General features: G+C 45.2%; 1 protein-coding gene across 1 annotated transcript in view; it reads left to right on the forward strand.

Moving 5' to 3' along the window:
* ACACB (acetyl-CoA carboxylase beta) overlaps positions 1-20,183 on the forward strand; it is a 102,706-nt gene that overhangs the window by 76,874 nt on the left and 5,649 nt on the right. Inside the window, 12 exon segments of the mRNA XM_060170870.1 lie at positions 531-686; positions 5,993-6,115; positions 6,436-6,705; positions 7,640-7,737; positions 8,775-8,895; positions 10,595-10,705; positions 11,572-11,715; positions 13,060-13,180; positions 14,725-14,821; positions 16,574-16,670; positions 18,028-18,163; positions 19,168-19,345. Of these exon segments, the coding sequence (XP_060026853.1) occupies positions 531-686; positions 5,993-6,115; positions 6,436-6,705; positions 7,640-7,737; positions 8,775-8,895; positions 10,595-10,705; positions 11,572-11,715; positions 13,060-13,180; positions 14,725-14,821; positions 16,574-16,670; positions 18,028-18,163; positions 19,168-19,345 (1,652 nt within the window).

Here is a 20,183-nt window from a genome sequence, read left to right on the forward strand (position 1 = left end):
AATTTCTGCTATACAGCAGAGTGATTCAGTTATACATATATATACACACATTTTTTTAATATTCTATTTCATTATGATTTATCACAGAATACTGAATATAGTTCCCTGTGCTGTACACTAGGACCTTGTTGTTTATCCATTCTATATATAATAGCTTGCACCTACTAACCCCAAACTCCCAGTTCGTCCCTCTCCCACACACCCTCCCCCTTCACAACCACCAGTCTATTCTCTATGTCTGTGGGTCTGTTTCTGTTTCATAAGAGTTCCTTTGTGTCATATGTTAGATTCCACATATAAGTGGTATCATGTGATATTTGTCTTCCTCTGTATGGCTTATTTCACTTAGTATGATAATCTCTAGGTCCATCCATGTTGCTGCAAATGGCATTATTTCATTCTTTGTTCCGGCTGAGTAGTATTCCCTCATTGCATTTTCACTGAGGACTGGGAAGAAATAAATTGGGCAGGAGTGTGGTTCTCTGAGACTTGCCCTCCTCACTCTCTGTTTTTCTTTCTTTCTGGTCCAGATCATGTTTCACTCCTTCGGCAACAAACAAGGGCCCCAGCACGGGATGCTGATCAATACTCCCTACGTCACCAAGGATCTGCTCCAGGCTAAGCGATTCCAGGCCCAGTCCCTGGGTACCACCTATGTGTATGACTTCCCGGAAATGTTCAGGCAGGCAAGTCCTGAGGCTGAGACTCAGCACTGCCCAGGGTCCCCTTAGGGACTCCACTGGCATCCACACCCCCCATCCTTAGTTACTCTTTTTTTTTTTTTTGGCCACACTGTGCGGCTTGTGGGATCTTAGTTCCCTGACCAGGGATTGAACCTGGGCCCACGGCAGTGAAAGCACCAAGTCTCAACCACTGGGGCACCAGGGAATTCCCCTTAGTTACTCTTCTGAAGACCCCACTCTAAAGAACACAGTATTCGTGAAGGAAAAGAAGCTAATATTGAGAATGACTTCATAGTATATTTTTCTAAAACAAACCTAATTTCATCCCAGTGATAAAAAGGAATATAATATAGAAACTTTGGAAGGTAAAGGAGAATGGAAAGAAGGAAAAAGTGACTCCTTGTTCCACGTACTAAAGACAAATTGTTTACCACTTCCTTCTGGTCTTTTTAATGCTTATATTAAGTGCTGACTACATGCCAGGAACCGTTCTAAGGGTAGATAGACCATGAGGAAGAGGATGGGGTCACTGCCTTTGAGGACTTTTTGGTTTACTTAAAAAAATAATGTTTTATGTTTTTATGATTATTAAATATACACTGGATACAGAAAAATAGGAATAAGCAAATAAAATTTCACTCGTAGGTAATCACTTGTCTACCATTGAGGACTGCAATACCATTTTAGTGTATTTCCTTCAAGTATGCTTTCTATGCCTTTATTTTTTTTACGTAGAAGGGCCTTTCAAGGAGACTGAGCACACTGGCATTGGTGATATGGGTGCCTGTGTACATCTTCTCCATTGCCTTGTGAATGACGTTCATGAAACTGAGGTCGTGGACTTCTACTGTCCACAGGAAAGCATCAGTGTACTTTAGGCATAGGAGATGCAGGATAGTAGGAAAAGCTGCCGTTTAGGGTCAGTAAGGCCCGGGCCTGAGTTCCAAATCTGTCCTTTGCTTCCTGTGTGTCCCTGGGCAAGTTCCTTCACCTCTCTGGGCCTCACTTTCCTCCTCTGTCAAATGAGGCTAATAATATTACCTACTTCCCCAGGTTGTGGTAAGAAATATATATAAAGTATTCAGTAGATGCTTAATAAATGGAAACTTTTATAATTAAGAATGTCATTGTCTGTATCCTTTTGCCTCAGAAGTCACAGGCCATAAGAATAAGAAACAGACAAATCAGGAATAAATCCATCCACTTTCTTTTAGATAAAGAAACAGAGTATGGTGGACAACCCATAAATTTGAAAACAGATGAAAATTTCTGAGAAAAATATATCTTATCAAAACTGACTCAAGAAGAAATAGAAAATGTAAATAGATTATAAGCATTAATGAAATTGAATTAATAGTTCAAAAACATCCATCTACTAAAATTGGGCCCAGCCAGGGACTTCCCTGGTGGCACAGTGGTTAAGAATCCGCCTGCCAATGCAGGGGACACGGGTTTGAGTCCCGGTCCGGGAAGATCGCACATGCCGTGGAGCAACTAAGCCCATGCGCCACAACTACTGAGCCTGCGCTCTAGAGCCCTCGAGCCACAACTACTGAAGCCCGCGTGCCTAGAGCCCTTGCTCCGCAACGAGAGAAGCCACAGCAATGAGAAGCCCGTGCACAGCAACAAAGAGTAGCCCCCGCTCGCTGCAACTAGAGAAAGCCCACGCGCAACGAAGACCCAAAGCAGCCATAAATAAATAAATAAATAAATTTGAAAGAAAGGCATTAATGAAATTGAATTCGTAGGTCGGAAACACCCATCTACTAAAATTGGTCCTAGACAGTTTTACAATTGTTATCAAACCTTCAAGGGACAGATAATTCCCTTTGTATACAAACTGTTTAGAGAATAGAAAAAACAAAGGGAATGCTTCTTAACTCATTTTATCAGGTTATTATTACTTAATATTAATCCAAGATAAGAACATTAGGAGAAAGGAAGTTTATTGTCTCATTTATGAACACAGACATGAATCATAATTAAAATATTAGCAAATGAAACCCAGTAATGATTTTTTTAAAAAAATTTAGACTAAGTAGTATTTATCTTGTGACAGCTTGTATGGTATTAGGAAGTCTATAGTTTAACATGTTAATAGATTAAGAAAGAACTTAAATTTCTCAATAGGTGCAAAAAATGTATTTGAAAAGATAGTATCTATTTATAATAAAAGCTTTTGATAAACTAGGACTAGAAGGGGATTTTTTTTTTAATTTATTTCTGGCTGCATCAGGTCTTCGTTGCTGCACGCGGGCTTTCTCTAGTTGCAGCAAGCAGGGGCTACTCTTCTTTGTGGTGTGCAGGCTTCTCCTTGCGGTGGCTTCTCTTGTTGCGGAGCATGGGTTGTAGGCACATGGGCTTCAGTAGTTGTGGCACGCAGGCTCAGTAGTTGTGGCTCGCGGGCTGTAGAGCACACCCTCAGTAGTTATGACGCATAGGCTTAGTTGCTCCACAGCATGTGGGATCTTCCCGGACCAGGGCTCAAACCCGTGTCCCCTGCATTGGCAGGGGGATTCTTAACCACTGTGCCACCAGGGAAGCCTCGAATTTGTTTATTTTGATAAAAGACATCCACCTAAAATTAATAGCAGCTAATGGTGAAATGTTAGAAGTATTCGCTTCAAAGATAGGTACAGATAGAAATATCCATTAACACCCCTTCTATTCAACTTTTTTTACTAGAGTTCTTGGCCAATGCAAAAATATGAGAAAAAGAAATAAAAGGTATAAAGACTAGAAAGAAGGAAGCAAAGTTACGTTTTTCATAGATGATATAAACGCCTATACAAGAAATCCAAGAGAATTTATGGAACCAATTAGATAATACAGCAAGATCGCTAGATACAAGCGCAATATACAAAACTTAATTGTACTCTCATAGACCAGCAATAATTGTAAAATCTAATTGGAAAAAATGCCATTTACAATATTAAGATCAGCTCCAAGTTTAGGGATAAATCAAACAAAAAACATACAAGACCTTTATGGAGGAAATTTTGAAACTTTATGGAAATACTTTAAGCCTAAATAGATATATCATGTTTATGTATGATGGGAAGATTCAATATTGTAAAGATAATAGTTCCCCCCAAATTAATACATTCAGTATAATTCTGGAGTTTTGGTGCAACTTAAAAACTCATAGGGAAAGCAAAAGTTCATGAATAGCAAAAACACTTTTGAAAAAGAACAAAATCAGGAGGACTTGTCTTAGCCATCCTTTAAAATAAGTCATTATTTACTTTCAAGCAGTAGTACATACTACAGTGTGTAATATTATTGTAACAGAGCTAAACAAATAGACCAATGGAACAGAATAGAGTCTAGAGTCAGACCCACTCACAGACAGAACCTTGATTGAATGCAGAGGTGGGATTCTGAATCAAGGGAATAAATTTCACTAAAAGGTACAAAGAAATTTCTTATCTAATTGGGAAAAAAATTTTTCGATTTCTACCTCATCTGGTGTACAGAAATAAATTTCAAGAGGATTAAAACTGCTCGGAGTGAGTTGAAAGCATAAGCGTAGGAAAACCCCATAAATGTGACTATGTTAAAATTTAAAAGTTATTTATGTAAAAGAGAAAAGACAAACCCCAGATTGGGAGAAGATGTTTAAATATCTGTTTCCAGCAAGGGGTTAGAGCAATATTATCTACAGAGCATTTATAAATCAGTTGGGAAAAAAAAAACAAGCACAACTATAAAAAATATGGGCAAAAGTTATAAATAGGAAATTGACCAAAAAAAAGAGAAACTTACAAGATCAATCAATATATTCTAAGGTGCTCACCTCACTGATAATCAGTGAAGTACCGACCAATATCACAGTACAAAAAAAAAAATCACAGTACAGTTTCACACCCAGCAGATGGGTAAACATTAAAATATTTGCCAAAGCCAAGTGTGGACAAGTATATGGAGCAAAGGAGCTCTCACACATTCTTACTAGAACTGTAAAACAATCTGACAATATCCAGTAAATCTGAATTTTCACATACCCTATGACCCAGCAATTTCATTCCTAGTTATGCACCCATTGAAACACTCATCCGTGTTTATTAAAAAAAAAAAAAGACCATAAAAATGTTGATTACAGCATTGTTGGTGTAGAATTGGAAACCTAAATGTTCCTAAAAAGGGTTATGAATAAATAAATTGTGATATGTTCATATCATGGAAGACTGAACAGCAGGGAAAATGAATAAACCAGAGCTAAATTTATCAATATGGATAAATCTCTCAAATATATTGGAGAATTGGAAAAATAAGTTGTGGAAGAACGTGTCCAGTGCAATACCATTATTTAAAGTATAAGTCATGAAAAATAATGCTATGTTTTTTGGGGGGTTTTATTTTTATTTTATTTATTGTTTTTGGCCGCGTTGGGTCTTCGTTGCTGTGTGCGGGCTTTCTCTAGTGTGGCGAGCGGGGGCTACTTTTTGTTGTGGTGCGTGGGCTTCTCACTGCGGTGGCTTCTCTTGTTGCAGAGCCTGGGTTCTAGGCACGCGGGCTTCAGTAGTTGTGGTGCGCGGGCTCTAGAGCCACAGGCTCAGTAGTTATGGCACGCGGGCTTAGGTGCTCCGCGGCATGTGGGATCTTCCCGGACCAGGGCTTGAACCCGTGTCCCCTGCTTTGGCAGGCGGATTCCCAACCACTGCGCCACCAGGGAAGCCCAATGCTATGTTTTAAATGTCTGCACGTATGATGAAATAAAAATGTAAATAATGAAATAAAATGATGAAATAAAATGATGAAATAAAAATATAAAAGCATACAGAGGGGGCTTCCCTGGTGGCGCAATGGTTGAGAGTCCACCTGCCGATGCAGGGGACATGGGTTCGTGCCCCGGTCTGGGAAGATCCCACATGCCGCGGAGCGGCTGGGCCCGTGAGCCATGGCCGCTGAGCCTGCGCGTCCGGAGCCTGTGCTCCGCAAAGGGAGAGGCCACAACAGTGAGAGGCCCGTGGACCGCAAAAAAAAAAAAAAAAAAAAGCATACAGAGGACTGATGGACAGTAATTCAGGATAATAGTTACCTGAGGGGAGCAGCGGGGAGGAGGGATGGGAATGGGATGGGGAGGGGTACACCAGGGACTTCAACTGCATTTTTCTTACTTCTTTAAAAAAATCTTAAGCTACTGTGGAAAAATTCTGATTTGACAGAGCCATGAGATAGATGCTTGGGTATTTATTTTTCTGCATGTATGCTTTAAATAGTTCATGATTGAAAAAGAGAGAAAGCAGTAGAAAATGTACTTCCTTACTGATGACTTCAGGTTTTTCTCTTTCCTGTCCTCTCTGTAGGCTCTTTTTAAAATGTGGGGTTCCCCGGACAAGTACCCCAAAGACATCCTGACATACACCGAACTAGTGCTGGACCCGCACGGCCAGCTGGTGGAGATGAACCGACTTCCTGGAGGAAATGAGGTAAAGAACTGAGTCGCTTTGCTGTACAGGAGAAATGAACAGAACATTGTAAATCAACTATACTTCAATAAAATTAAAAAAAAAAAAACCTCACAGAGCCCAGCCCCTGGCCGGAATCACCCTTTAAAAAAATTTCCTCCTGGGGGACTTCCCTGGCCGTCCAGTGGTTAAGACCCTGTACTTCCACTGCAGGGGACATGGGTTCAATCCCTGGTCGGGGTACTTAGGTCCTGCATGCTGTGCAGTGCGGCCAAAAATAAATAAGTAAGTTCCTCCTGAAGAAACAAGCCCGTTTTCTTGTGCATTTGTGTCTTCGCCAGGTGGGCATGGTGGCCTTCAAAATGAGGTTTAAGACCCTTGAGTACCCAGAAGGGCGCGACGTTATCCTCATCAGCAATGACATCACCTTCCGGATAGGATCCTTTGGCCTTGGAGAAGACCTTCTGTACCTGCGGGCATCCGAGATGGCCCGGGCAGAGGGCATCCCCAAAATCTACCTCGCTGCCAACAGTGGGGCCCGTATCGGCCTTGCGGAGGAGATCAAACACATGTTCCAGGTGGCTTGGGTGGACCGGGAAGACCCCCACAAGGTACGTCATAAAGCTGGGGTGGCAGTGTGACTGCGCTAAGCTCATGTTATATTTTCTGTGCGGGTGACAGCACCTCCAAGGGGGCGGACAAAATCTTCTTGCTCTTTGTGTAGACAGCATAGATATCCATAAAGTACATAAACAGGCAGTAAAATTTCATGGGAGGGGGTGACGATTAGGAAAAAAGGTCTAAATGGAATCCTTAGCGGGACAATAATGAAAAAAAGTTATTTTTTATGTAAACACAGAGTTTATACATAATGAGCATCTCTTGGAACGCAGTGCACACCGAGGATGCAAATGTGAATGACAGCATAATCCCTGGCCTCAGGAAGTTCTTAAAAATCATCCAGGAGACCTAGAGACACCAGCTACCATAAAAGGCAAAATGAATAGAGAAAAGCACACATCTTGTGATGTGAAAATGCAGGGGACAGAGTCATTCTGTGCAACCGGAGCATGAGTTCTCAAGGGGGTGGTATTGCCCCCACCATGGGGGCAAAAATGATTCTTTTCATGTAAAAAGCATACACACACACATATATGTATACATACATACACAGATAAACAATATATCTACAATAAAATTTTATTGGCGGGGGGGGGGGGGTGGTGGGGTGGGGGGTTGGCATTAAGAAAAAAAAGCTCCGTAGGGGAAAGAGAATGAAAAGATGATTAAAAAACATTAAATCAGAGAGCCCAGGAAGAAAGTGAGGTTGTATTGTAAGGACCAGTAGAAAGCACAGAGCAGACCTTCAGTTTATTACTGTTATTAACATGGTATTAACATCAGACAGGTGACTGTGTTATTAACATGGTGTTATTAACACCCCCGCCCCCACCCACCCAAACCAGTGTTGACGTTAAAACAAAACAGTGGCTGTTGAGTGCAGGAAGCTGGACTCATAGCCTTACTGAAGTATATATTTTTAAGGGAATTAAATACCTGTACCTGACTCCCCAAGACTACACCACAGTCAGCTCCCTGAACTCCGTCCATTGTAAACACGTCGAGGAAGAAGGAGAATCCAGGTAAATAACTGACCAGGCAGCGCCTTCATTTTGCCTGTGGTTAATTTCAGCGACTCCCAGGGGAATCTGCCTCTTCGCCTCTGGGCTTGTGACAGTATATCAAGCAGGTGGTAGTGTTTGTACAATGGGACCCCCGAGCTCCACTGGGGGCACTGATAGCTCAGACACCTGGGGCATCCTTTAGGGTGAGCCCATCCTTGTCATCCCCAAATGAGGCACGCCCTTCGCAAAAATACCACATCATGCAAGGAGAATTAGGTTGGATTCCCATAGTGTCCCCAGAGCTGCAGGTTCACATTTTGTGACCAAATTAGCCAGACTGACTCAGCGGTGACTTGGTGAGCTGGGAAGATGCCGGGAGGGCCTGCTTCGTGAGAACGTCAAGGGCAATACCGGCTTGTGGGCTGTGGGTTTTTAAAATCAGATTCTGATTTAACTCAGAATTTCCCAGGCTGAGTTTCCTGGAATGTTAGTTGGTGATTTGGGAGGATGGGAGGGAGTGAAAATTTTCCATAGTCAAGTAAGTTTGGGAAACACTGGGTTAAATGAGATCCAACAAGCATCTTTATCGCAGGCCTTCTCAGAACATTTAATGCACTGAAATGCCGTGTGAATCCCTAATGGGTTAGGCTGTACAGTGTACTTATATGGCCATGGAATCTTGACTGATTGATTGATTATGAACCACGTGGCTTCTCCTTGTATACCCCCATGTCTCTGTAGACCAAAGGGTATTCTAGATTGCTTCTGGAGGAATGCAGGGTGGGGTGACATTTCTTTAGGACAGCCTCTGAATAGGCAAACTTTATCTTTGGTTGGAGGGGTGATGATTATCGATGCTGTACTTGCCCTTCTAGAAACTTTAGGGCCAGTCATCAGGGGCCTAGACCCCCGCCTTCATCTCACCTCTGGCTGCTTTATCACCTTCCAGTCCCTCACCTTGCTTAGCTTTCCTTCCTTGGGTCCTTGGGAAACGCATCAGCCTTGGATTTTTCTGGGCTAGAGCTCAGTGTTTAACTCGCATTTGGTTCTTGAAGGTATGTCATCACGGATATCATTGGGAAGGAGGATGGCCTGGGCGTAGAGAACCTGAGGGGCTCAGGCATGATTGCTGGGGAGACCTCCCTGGATTATGATGAGATTGTCACCATCAGCTTGGTGAGTCCCCTCCTATTTTCTTTTCCGTCTCAACTTTTTATTATAGAAACTTTCAAATAGTCAAGAAAGCAAAGAGAATTGCTAATGAGCCCTATGTACTCATCACCAGCTCCAACAATTATCAACGTGTAACCATTCCTATGTCCCCAGTCCCTCTGCCCCCCTGTTCTGGAATATTTTAAAGCAAACTCCACTTATATCTTTCCATCTGTAAGTACCCCAATGTGGATCTTGACTAGATTAATTTTTTAAAAACATAACCACGGTACTGTTACACCCAACAGTATCAGTGGCAATTCTTTAATATCATCAGAACACAGTTTGGGTTCAGTTTGAAGTGTTATCTCAAAAATATCTTGTTAAGAGTTGGTTGGTTTGAATCAGGGGCCAATCACCTCTTATTTAAAAGGTACTGAGTATTTAGAAGAACTTTTGTCCGATTTTAACTGGTACTAAATGACTCTCTTCCCGCTCCCCAGTTTGGCCTTTTCAAAAATATTTTCTGTTTCTGGTAGAGTCGTAGTAATAGTACTTTTCAATGGTAAACTGTCCCTCAAGATACGATTTTTACCTTCAGTGTTGTATCTTCAGTTTCCAAGGTGGAAGATGTTGGCCATGAGTGTCTTCCTTAGGCTTGTTTTCTAGATGTCATTTAAATATGTTTCATATATATTTCAAAATAAAAAGATTTATGCATATATTTACATATTCCAAAATATTTTTATTTTGAAGGATATAAAAAGATATGTATATCTTTATATATTCCAAAAATATATAAACATATATGTATCTTTTATTTATATATATGCAGACAGGCACACCTCAGAGATGTTGCAGGTTTGGTTCCAGACCTCTACCATAAAGCAAATGTTGCAATAAAGTGGATATAGCAATAAACGTCACACAGATTTTTTGGTTTCTCAGTCCATGTAAAAGTTATGTTTACACTATATTGTAGTCTATTAAGTGTGCAATAGCATTAATGTCTTTTTTAAATGTACACACCTTAATTAAAAAATCCTTTATTGCTAGAAAATGCTAACCGTCATCTGACACACGGGGTTGCCAGAAACCTTAAGTTTGTTATAAAAAAAAAAAAAAGCAATATCCGTGAAGTGCAATAAAACGAGATCTGCCTGTATGTCTTTTTATTTTTTATTTATTTATTTATTTTTGTGTGTATGTCTTTTTATTTTGAAATAGTTTAGGACACACCAGATACGAGATAGCATAGACAGGTCCTATGTACCCATCACCCAGCTTCCCCCATGACAGTATAACCATCGGACGTGATCGACATTGACGTTGACACAATACTGTTAACTCGGTACAGACCTCGCTCGGATTTTTCCAGTTTCACACGCCCTCTTAGGCCTCCTTTGGTTGTGTGAACGGCTGCAATGTCTCAGGAGTGACCAAGCTCAGAAGAGCCACAGACATGCCTCTTGAAGCAAGAACCAGAACATTCCACTTCCGCTGTCTTTACAACACTCTTCTTTGCTAACCTCATTCTTTCTGGTTAGGAGGCCGAGGTCAGGCACCCTGAAGGAAGGCTTGTGTCACGCTGTTTGGCCTCCAATCAGGTTGCCAGTGGCCAAGCTTAGCTTCCGTTGGTGCCCAGCGGGTCCCTGGGCTGTCCCCACTGTGGGAGGTGGGGCACGTGGCCCTGGGGAATGCAGGAGGGATCCTGTCTCCACAGGTGACCTGCCGAGCCCTTGGGATCGGCGCCTACCTGGTGAGGCTGGGCCAGCGAGTGATCCAGGTGGAGAATTCCCACATCATCCTGACAGGGGCAATGGCTCTCAACAAGGTGACCTTGAAGGGGCCACTGGGGAGTGGACATGTAGGGGCGGGGTGGGGGAGGGGTCATTTTAACTTTCCCAGTGTCCCTGATGGGGGATTTTTCTCAACCTGAAACCAGTTTCATGCCTACTGATGTAAGAGCTGTTTTTCCATTTTGCAGTTATATGCGCCGCTTATGAGCCAAAAAAAATACGTACATATATTAGGCTCTTCTGGTGGAACTTACTCTGTATTACTGTAATTTAAATTTTTAAATATTTTTGAAATGTTAAAAATTATTAAAATGGCATTACACATTGCAGAAAATTGGAAAAAGACCCCCCAAAAAGTAATTTTGCTCCTACTATAATTTTGGTGTATTTTCCTCTCATCTTATATCTTAACATGGTTAGACTCCTAGTGAGTGCAGTTTCATTCGACATTTTTCCCTGTATTAAAATGCTTTCCACATTGCTGTAAAGCCTCCATAACATAATATCTGCTAAAACCCCACCGAAGGTCTCAAAGTCCGGCCCCTGAACCGGCAGCATCACCTGGGATCACATAAAAATGCAAATTCTCAGGCCACACTGCAGACCTGCTGCATCAGAAATGTTAGGTAGGGTTTTGCTTTGGAGTTGACTAGAGTAATCAGCTGGATCACTGGTTCTCAAATTGTGCTACATGTTGGAATTTTCTGGAAGTTAAAAAAGAAAATACCAAAGATTCTGATGTAATAGGTCTGGGTACAGCCGGGGCATCGGGACTTTTGAAAGCTCCCAGATGATTCTAACATGCAGCCAGGGTTGAGGACCACTGAGGGAGATGACTTCCGAACAGGTGGAAGGGCCCCGGGCCGGGCAGAACCTTGCTAACCCTGCCATGTCAAAGCAGGTCCTGGGCAGAGAGGTTTACACATCCAACAACCAGCTGGGCGGCGTGCAGATCATGCATTACAATGGTGTCTCCCATGTCACCGTGCCGGATGACTTCGAGGGTGTTTGTACCATCCTGGAGTGGCTGTCCTATATGCCAAAGGTGCAGTATCCCCCCCTGCAGCTAAGAGCCTGGAAGACTCTGTTGTCAAGTTCATTTGCCAGGTGGTGTGGGAAACAGGGAGCACTAAAGATGTGTCTGGGTTTAATTTTTCTTTACTTCTCCCTCCTTCCCTCTCTGATACCAAGCCCTGTACTTGCTGTTCTTTGCTTTTTTTTAAAATGCCACTGTAAGGATGCTCTCTGTCAATCCTTTAGAAAGAGGTGGCAATTTCAGTGTGGGTGGACATGTGTTAAATGTGGAATGATGTATTTAATGAATTTAAAAACAAAATAGAGTTCTTACAACTCCTACACCAAGACCAAGATTTAAGAGTCATCACTAATATTTGCTGAGCACTTACTAAAGCCATTATGTGAAGCCCTTTATCTTCATGATGTTAAATCCTCACAACAGCCCTATCAGAGAGCTGCTATTATTATTACCACTTTACAGATAAGGAAATTGAGATTTAAAGAAATGCAGTACCTTGTCCAAGGTAATATAGCCAGTAAGTGGGTGGAAACAAGCCTCTAAAATGCACATGCCATCCTGTATGACAGTTACTAGCAAACTAATTACCCTGAGATAATACAGCTAGTATTTTACACACAAGGTGCTTTGAATTTTAATGTCAAACATCAACAACTTTAATATTTATTTTTAAATCTTTGTTTGTTAATCCCACAACTCAGAAAGTTAATTGCTAAATATCCTCTTTATACCCAGGGAAATAGTTTATACTATTTACAAAAAAATAATTTACAAAAAAATAATTTTTTGTAATAATAATTACAAAATAATTTTGAAATAATTTACCAAAAAAATCACCTCTGTACTATTTCCGTGTCATTGTAAATTCTCTAAGGGAATTGTCGATGGTTGGTGCCTGAACAAACAGAATAAAAGGCTGTTCTCGAACAACAACAAAAACTAGGTGGCATTTCCTCTCATCAAAAGAGGTAACATTGGACAACAGAGAATCCTCAAGCTTTGCAGTCAGGCTCTATTTGATTCTTGGCTTCCTCCTCCATAGTAATGAGGCCTCAGGACCATCTCTTAATCTTCCTGAGCCTCGGTTTCCTTATCTGTGAAATGGGAGTAACAATAGCACCCACCCCAGGGTGTTATCATGATGGTTAAGTGACATGATGTGTAGAGCCCGGCGCTTACTAGCCCCCCCTCACCAAATGCTACTCATAAATGTGATGATGAGCTATTTGGGGTTGAGCTTCTGTCACGTAACCAGGCATCACCACCAGAGGAGGAGAGGAGGGCAAAGAGCAGGCTGCAGACGTTACTGACAAGCACAGAGGACTGAGTTGGAGACCTGGCTTTCTTTTCTAGGATAATCGCAGCCCTGTCCCAATCATCACACCCACTGACCCCATTGACAGAGAGATTGAATTCCAACCATCTCGCTCACCCTATGACCCCCGGTGGTTGCTTGCAGGAAGGCCTCACCCAAGTAAGTCCTAAAGGGCTTTGCCTGAGACCTGGGTCTTGGGGCTTCTTTTCTGCACCTGGCATAAAGGAACGTGTCGATAGAAGCACTGTTACCTGGTCAGATATCCCAGAGGGATACACCTGAGATCGAATGCAAAGGGGGTGGAGGAATGGAGATTTTTCTCTAAGCTTTTCCTGAGCTATTGACCAAGAAGGGGTGGAAACAGCCTCCGGTTTCTGGAGCTGATGGATGGAGGTGAAGGGTAGCAGAGGTCATGGCCTCCCTCCCCAAATTTCCCCAAATGTGGTTACATAGGTGGAAACTCTGGTGCTGTGACATCAGGGTTTCAAAGAGAAGAATGCTTCTCTCTCTCTCCCTCTCTCTCTCTTTCTTTCTTTTTCTATTTGGCTAAACCTAATGAGGTAATTCTCCATGAGTTTACTCAGGACGAGCAACTTAGCCTCTTCTGTCCCCACGTTTGCAGATTCACGTGGATAGATGTGCACACACATGTTCAAACACCCCCATGTGCACCCACATGCTTTCACACACACAATTCTCTCTCTCTCTCTGAAAGGGACAGGTAGGCCTCCTGGAAGGATTTGATTACATTCGGAGCAACCAAAACAGGAAAGCTGAGCCGCCCCTGTTACCACAATCCCGAGTCTAGAATTTCACACGCTGTCCCCTTTAGAACTTGGCCTCCCCATCCAGCTGTGTGGGGCAGGGGACGTGCTGCCAGGAGCGTGCCAGGCCTTGCCAGCAGAAGAAGCCCCAGGCCCTGCTTCTCCCTCTGCCATTTCTCTTGGGCTCTCTCGCCTGCGAGCACTGGCTTTATCTTGATTTAAAAAACGCCTGATACATTACTGACAGTTTTCTCCGGCTAGTCAGGCCAGCCCCCAGGCAGACACTGAGGCTGGGCTGCTTTGTTCCCAGAAGCCCAACCTCCAGCTCCTGCAACTTGAGATCTCTTGTGCTACCTGGCACCTCGTGTCCAAACTGCAGTCATTTACACCGTGGTGTGGATTCCTGGCCCCACGTCCTCTCCAGGGATGGCTGCAATTGACATCATCATATTCATTCTCTCTCTCTCTCTCTCTCTCTCTCTCTCTCTCTCTCTCAAATTGAACACTTTCTTCCCAGTTAAATGGTTTTGAAGCTGCAGCCACCATGTCAGGGATGAGTTTTTGGGGGCAGGTGGTCCCTTCTTGAAATCCTACCTTCCGAAAGCATCCATCAGCTCTCTTTGCCTCTTGGGAAGAAAAGGCAGAGACGGTGATTAGGGTCTCCTTGTCTTTGGCCTTGACAGGAGTTGATGTATATAGTTGGATGTTCTCTATGGACTGAATTCCTGACTTGCTGTATTTTTTGCAGCCCTGGTTTTGTGTGTTGGGGGGCGGGGGAAGGGTCGGTATCTGTGTAGTTTTCCAGGAAAAAAGGTATTTGGGCTGTCAAGGTCAGGCTGTCCTTAGAGAGACGGGAGAGCAGTCAGCTCCTCCAGGCGGATGCTGGGGGGCCCTTATCAACCCAGCCCCTGGCCTGGACTTCTGCCCTTCTGCCCACAGCCCTGAAGGGATCCTGGCAGAGTGGATTCTTCGACCAGGGCAGTTTCAAGGAAATCATGGTGCCCTGGGCCCAGACCGTGGTCACGGGACGAGCAAGGTAACCCTGAGGATGGGGCAGGCAGCACACACCTGGCCTCCCCAGGTATTGGGACTCCCAGGTACAAAGCCAGGGATTCTTTCCTCCTAGGTGGCCCCTAGGGACACTTTTTTCCTGGGCCCAGGATTTTCTGAAAGAAAAGCCAGTGGGGGGCAGGGGGGATGGTTTTCTGGGTGATGAACTTCATAAAGTCTGGATTTGTCTGTGGCTTTAGGCATCTCAGCCAACCTCTTGCTGGGGCCAGCACCCTTGTCCCTCGTGTCTGCCCCTGGGGCAGGGCTCCCTAGCCAGGGGGGCCATGGATCCCTTTGGGAATCAGAAGGTGGTACTCCCCCCGGAAACTGCGCAGACAGTCAGAACCATGAATTCCCATTTCAGGAGGGCCACAGGCAGGAACCCCTGTTGTAGACCATAGCTGGCAGAAGGCTTAAATGCTCGAATGCTTTGAAAGCGGAGCCTCTCATTCCTCAGTGGTGTAGCCCGTATCTTTTTGGATCGCTCCAGCTGCCCAAAAGTTCCTCTTTATATGGAGCCCAAAGCAGCATCCTCATAATTTACCACTCAGATTCCTGACACGATGTAGTTGCTTCCAGTCCAGGTTTGGAGTTGGACCTGATCTCTGTCATTCACCCTCTCTGGGCCTTTACATCCTTATCTGTAAAATGGGGGTAATAATTCGACACCTCCCCCACCCCAAAGGATTGTTGTGATGATTAGAAGAGATAACATACGTTAGGCACTTAAAATATAAAAAAGGAGTTCCCTGGCGGTCGAGTGGTTAAGACTCCACGCTTCCACCGCAGGGGGCGCAGGTTTGCTCCCTGGTCAGGGAACTAAGATCCCGCATGCCACACAACGCAGCCAAAAAATTAAAAAATAAATAAAATAAATATGCAATTACTATGAAAACACTAAGCCTAGTATTAGAACTTAGCTGCTTCTCCATAAGTGTTTTATTTTTTTTAATATGTGTTTTAAACATGAGATGAAATCTACTCCTCCCTCCATAAGGAAGCTCTTTATCTGAAGACTGCTCTCCCCAAACCTGCCTCATACAACTGTTGGGAGTGTAAATGAGAGTAATTAAGCGCTGCACGTGGCTGGGGGCAGCCAGTGGTAAGCGGTGATAGATGCCGATGCCACGGACTCCCCATGACTGAAGCTCCTTCAGGCTCAGCACCCCTCAGCCCTTTTCCAGATGTGACGTGGTGTCTGGACCCACGCTGTCCACCGTGGTAGCTACTGGCCACACGTGACAGTTCAAATTCAGATGAGTTACAGTGAAAGAGCATGACATATTCAGTTCCTCCACTGTCCCTGCCGCATTCCAAATGCTCAGTGGTCACGTGCAGCTCGCGGCTGCCACACTGGTCAGGCAGGTGGAGAACGTGGCCATCATCAAGGAAAGTTCTAGCGGACAGTGCTGCCCCCGTCCCTGCACTGGCCTGACCCTCCCCCCAAACATGACCGCTGTTGCCCCAACACGGTCACCCAGAGGACCTTGCCAGCCTGCTAGTTTGTGAGGCTTTTCACTGCTTTGGGGCTGCTGCTTTGCCTTCCGGTAGAATAACCTGCCAGACTGAAAACAGCACTGTCTTCTGTATGCCCTCATCCCGGCCACCCAGGACCCAGCCCCTATGCCCGTAGACTATCACGTGTAGAATACCAGCTCGGGCTGGCTGGACCCACCGGTCCCCGAATCTGCCTGGGATGCTGCCCAGCGCCCCAGTTCCCTTGTGCTCCACCTTGCAGGCTGGGGGGGATCCCCGTCGGAGTGATCGCTGCAGAGACACGGACAGTGGAGTTGGCTGTGCCCGCGGACCCTGCCAACCTGGATTCCGAGGCCAAGGTTAGGGGCCAGGGAGCTGGGGCTGCTATTTTCGTGTTGTTTTGGGTTTTTTTTAATTGAAGTGTAGTGTACTTACATTATCATATTCATTTCAGGTGTACAGCACAGTGATTCAGCATTTTTATAGATTATGCTCCATTAAAAGTTATTACAAGATAATGGCTATAGTTCCCTGTGCTATACAATAGATCCTTGTTGCTTATCTATTTTATACATTGCAGTTTGTATCTCTTAATCCCATACCCCTAATAGGCCCCTCCCACCTTCCCTTTCACCTTCGCTAACCACTAGTTTGTTTTCTATCTGTGAGCCTGTTTCTGTTTTGCGTATATGTTCATCTGTATTATTTTTTAGATTCTACATATAAGTGATATCATCCTGTGTTTGTCTTTCTCTCTCTGACTTATTTCACCAAGTATAATATTCTCTAGGTCCATCCACATTGCTGCAAATGTCAGAATTTCATTCTTTTTAATGGTTGAATAGTATTCCATTGTATATATATACCACATCTTCTTTACCCATTCATCTGTTGGTGGGCACTTGGGTTGCTTCCATGTCTTGGCTATTGTAAATAGTGCTGCTATGAACACTGGGGTGCGTGTATCTTTTCAAATTAGTGTTTTTGTTTTCTTTGGATATATACCCAGGAGTAGAAGTGCCGGATTGTATGCTAGTTCTATTTTTAGTTTTTTGAGAAACGTCCTTACTGTTTTCCAGAGTAGCTGCACCAATTAACATTCCCACCAGCATCGTACGACGGTTCCCTTCCGTCCACATCCTCACCAACATTTGTTATTGTAGACTTTTTAATGATAGCCATTCTGACAGGTGTGAGGTGACATCTCGCGGTAGTTTTGCTGGGGCTGCTGTGTTGGCTGGCTCAGCTGACAAGAGTGGGTCCTAGTTGGTCACACGTCTGTCTTTCCCGCTCAGAGACTCAGGGGAGTCCTTGGCCCTGGGGGGGCTTCAGCACACTCTGTGGGGTGCATAATGCTCTGCACTGTCTTCCTCAGAGGATGACGGGTCCCTAGGAATCCCTCCCACCTCCAGCCCCCATCGCTGTTGCTATTTCTAGGGTGGGCCACACCGCATACTGGGAGGAGTTCAGACGTCAGAGGGCAGGTCCTCGGACCCCACTCAGTGGCCTCTTCTAGCTTGGTGCCTGTCAGTGGGCAACGGGAACCTCCCCGGGCTGCAGCGTGAGGGTCACGTGTCTGAGGGTTACAGACGAGCTGTTGGCTTGGTGCCAACTCAGATCAGACTGCCTCTCCTCTGGGGTGAAGTGTGCGGCCGTCCCGTGTTCCCGGGCTGCCCTTGCACAGAGGAATCGGACCCAGGCCACTCTGTGTTGCAGATAATCCAGCAGGCCGGCCAGGTGTGGTTCCCAGACTCGGCCTACAAGACAGCGCAGGCCATCCAGGATTTCAACCGGGAGAAGTTGCCCCTCATGATCTTTGCCAACTGGAGGGGGTTCTCCGGTGGCATGAAAGGTAAAGTGGCCTTCCTTGTGGGTGCCCTGAAGCCTCGGGGTCGGCACTCAGGACAGCCCCCTCGGGGTCCCACCATCACTTTAGCTCAGCTCCCCCAACCCTGAGCCATTCAGGTAACGCTGCCCGTTTTACAGTTGAGGAACTGAGCATGCCTGGTGTGACTTGCTAGAGGTCACGGTCACACCAGGAGCGGCAGGGGAGGCAGGGGCGGCCCCGGGAAGCTGCCCGGTGACCTGGGCTGTCACCTCCCCGCTTGGTAAGATGGGGAGAAGGCGCCTGCCCTCCTCAGGGGGCTGCCGTGAGCATCAGTGACCTGACAGTCAGGCAACTGCTTCTGAAGCCACCAAGCGCATTTCAAGATACAGTGACCATCAGTGGGATGTTGAGGAAAGAGCCGGACGGGGGCCGGCAGACCTGGTCTGAATCCTTGCTGGGTGGGTGACTGCTCCGAGCCGCAGTTTCCTTCCTCCATGAGGGGAGTAAGAATAGGACCAACTCAAGGGCCAAGGTGAGGACTCGCTGAGCCCATCACTGGCACGTGGTGTTTACTCTCAGTTTGATTATGGTGGATTTTGTTATGGTGCTGTTGTTACCATGTGGGGTGCCTGGTACTGGATGGACGCCTCTTGGTAGAAAATAAGGACCATCTGCCTGTGGACAGGAGGGAAGGGCCTGTGTTATTGTTGGGGAGGATTCTGTTCTGGGAATAGTGGGACAGGCCAGGTGCATCTCGGAGTCAGAGCTGGAAGGAATCTTAGAAATCGTTCTGTGCCTCCTTTTCCAGGTGCGGACACTGAGGCCCAGGAAGGGAGGGGGACCCGTCCAAGGTCCCGTGAGCACTTAGGGAGCAATCTGTGCCTGGGCCGGTTCCTGCCTCTCGGCCCAGTGAGAGTCTTTCCGTAGCGCTGTACAGCCTCCCAGCTGACCACGCTCTCCCAGAACCCCCAGGACAGCGAAGACCGGGGCCTGCAGTCACCTCACCGGGCGGCTGCCTTGCCTTTCAGACATGTACGACCAGGTGCTGAAGTTTGGAGCCTACATCGTGGATGGCCTCCGGAAGTACAAACAGCCTGTCCTGATCTACATCCCGCCCTGCGCGGAGCTGCGGGGAGGCTCCTGGGCGGTCATGGACACCTCCATCAACCCACTGTGCATAGAAATATACGCGGACAGAGAGAGCAGGTGGATGCGCCACCCCCAACCCACCTTAGCCTTTTCTTGTTCTCACTCCCAGTCCTTAGGCCCCATCACCTTTGAGCCACTGGTTTGAGGATCACAGGGGTGTTCTGAGTTTCTGAAGGGACAGAGAGCCTCCAGTTTTACCAATCTGAAACTAGCATCCAGTGTGCGACTGGATGGTCTCAGTAGAATTAGTGGCTGGAGCCCAGAAGTGGTGGAGGAATTGTCTCTTCTCTCATCACTTATACTCACCTGCTTCCCAAGGAAGTTTGCAATCAAATTAAGAAAGACCCAAAGCATCTGAGCTTCCTGGCAGCCAGGATGAAAAGGGAAATATGACCAGTCATCTAGTTCTTACTAGACTCTGAGTCTCTCCCAAAGCTCTTCTGTAGAGACTGGTTTTTTTTCAGTTTTATATAACCCAGGGCCCAGTACAGTGCCTGACTCCTAGTGGGTGCTTGGGAAATACTGGCCAAACAAATGACTGAATGAATACTTGCATGAGAGGATACCAGTTCTTCAGGGGAGAGAAATCTTCTTGGCACTTTTTTTTTTTTTTGAATCAGGAATTCATCCCAGGAACTTTACAGAAAGAATAATTACAATAATACTTGCAACTCAGTGTTTGAGTGCCTTCAAAATGAAGACTATGCCAAATGCTGTGTAGACTCTAAAGGCTTCAAGAGTAGTTCTGCCCAAAATATAGATAGGCACCTTCTTCCTGTGTCTATTCCCTTATTCATTCCTTAATCCAATGAATATTTATTAGGTACCTCCTATGTCTCAGGTGGTGGGTTAGGCATTGTGATATGGTGCAAATGAGCCAAACCTGCCCTGCCTT

The sequence above is a fragment of the Lagenorhynchus albirostris genome, chromosome 14 (assembly GCF_949774975.1).
Source record: "Lagenorhynchus albirostris chromosome 14, mLagAlb1.1, whole genome shotgun sequence".
In the NCBI taxonomy this organism is placed as follows: Eukaryota; Metazoa; Chordata; class Mammalia; order Artiodactyla; family Delphinidae; genus Lagenorhynchus; species Lagenorhynchus albirostris.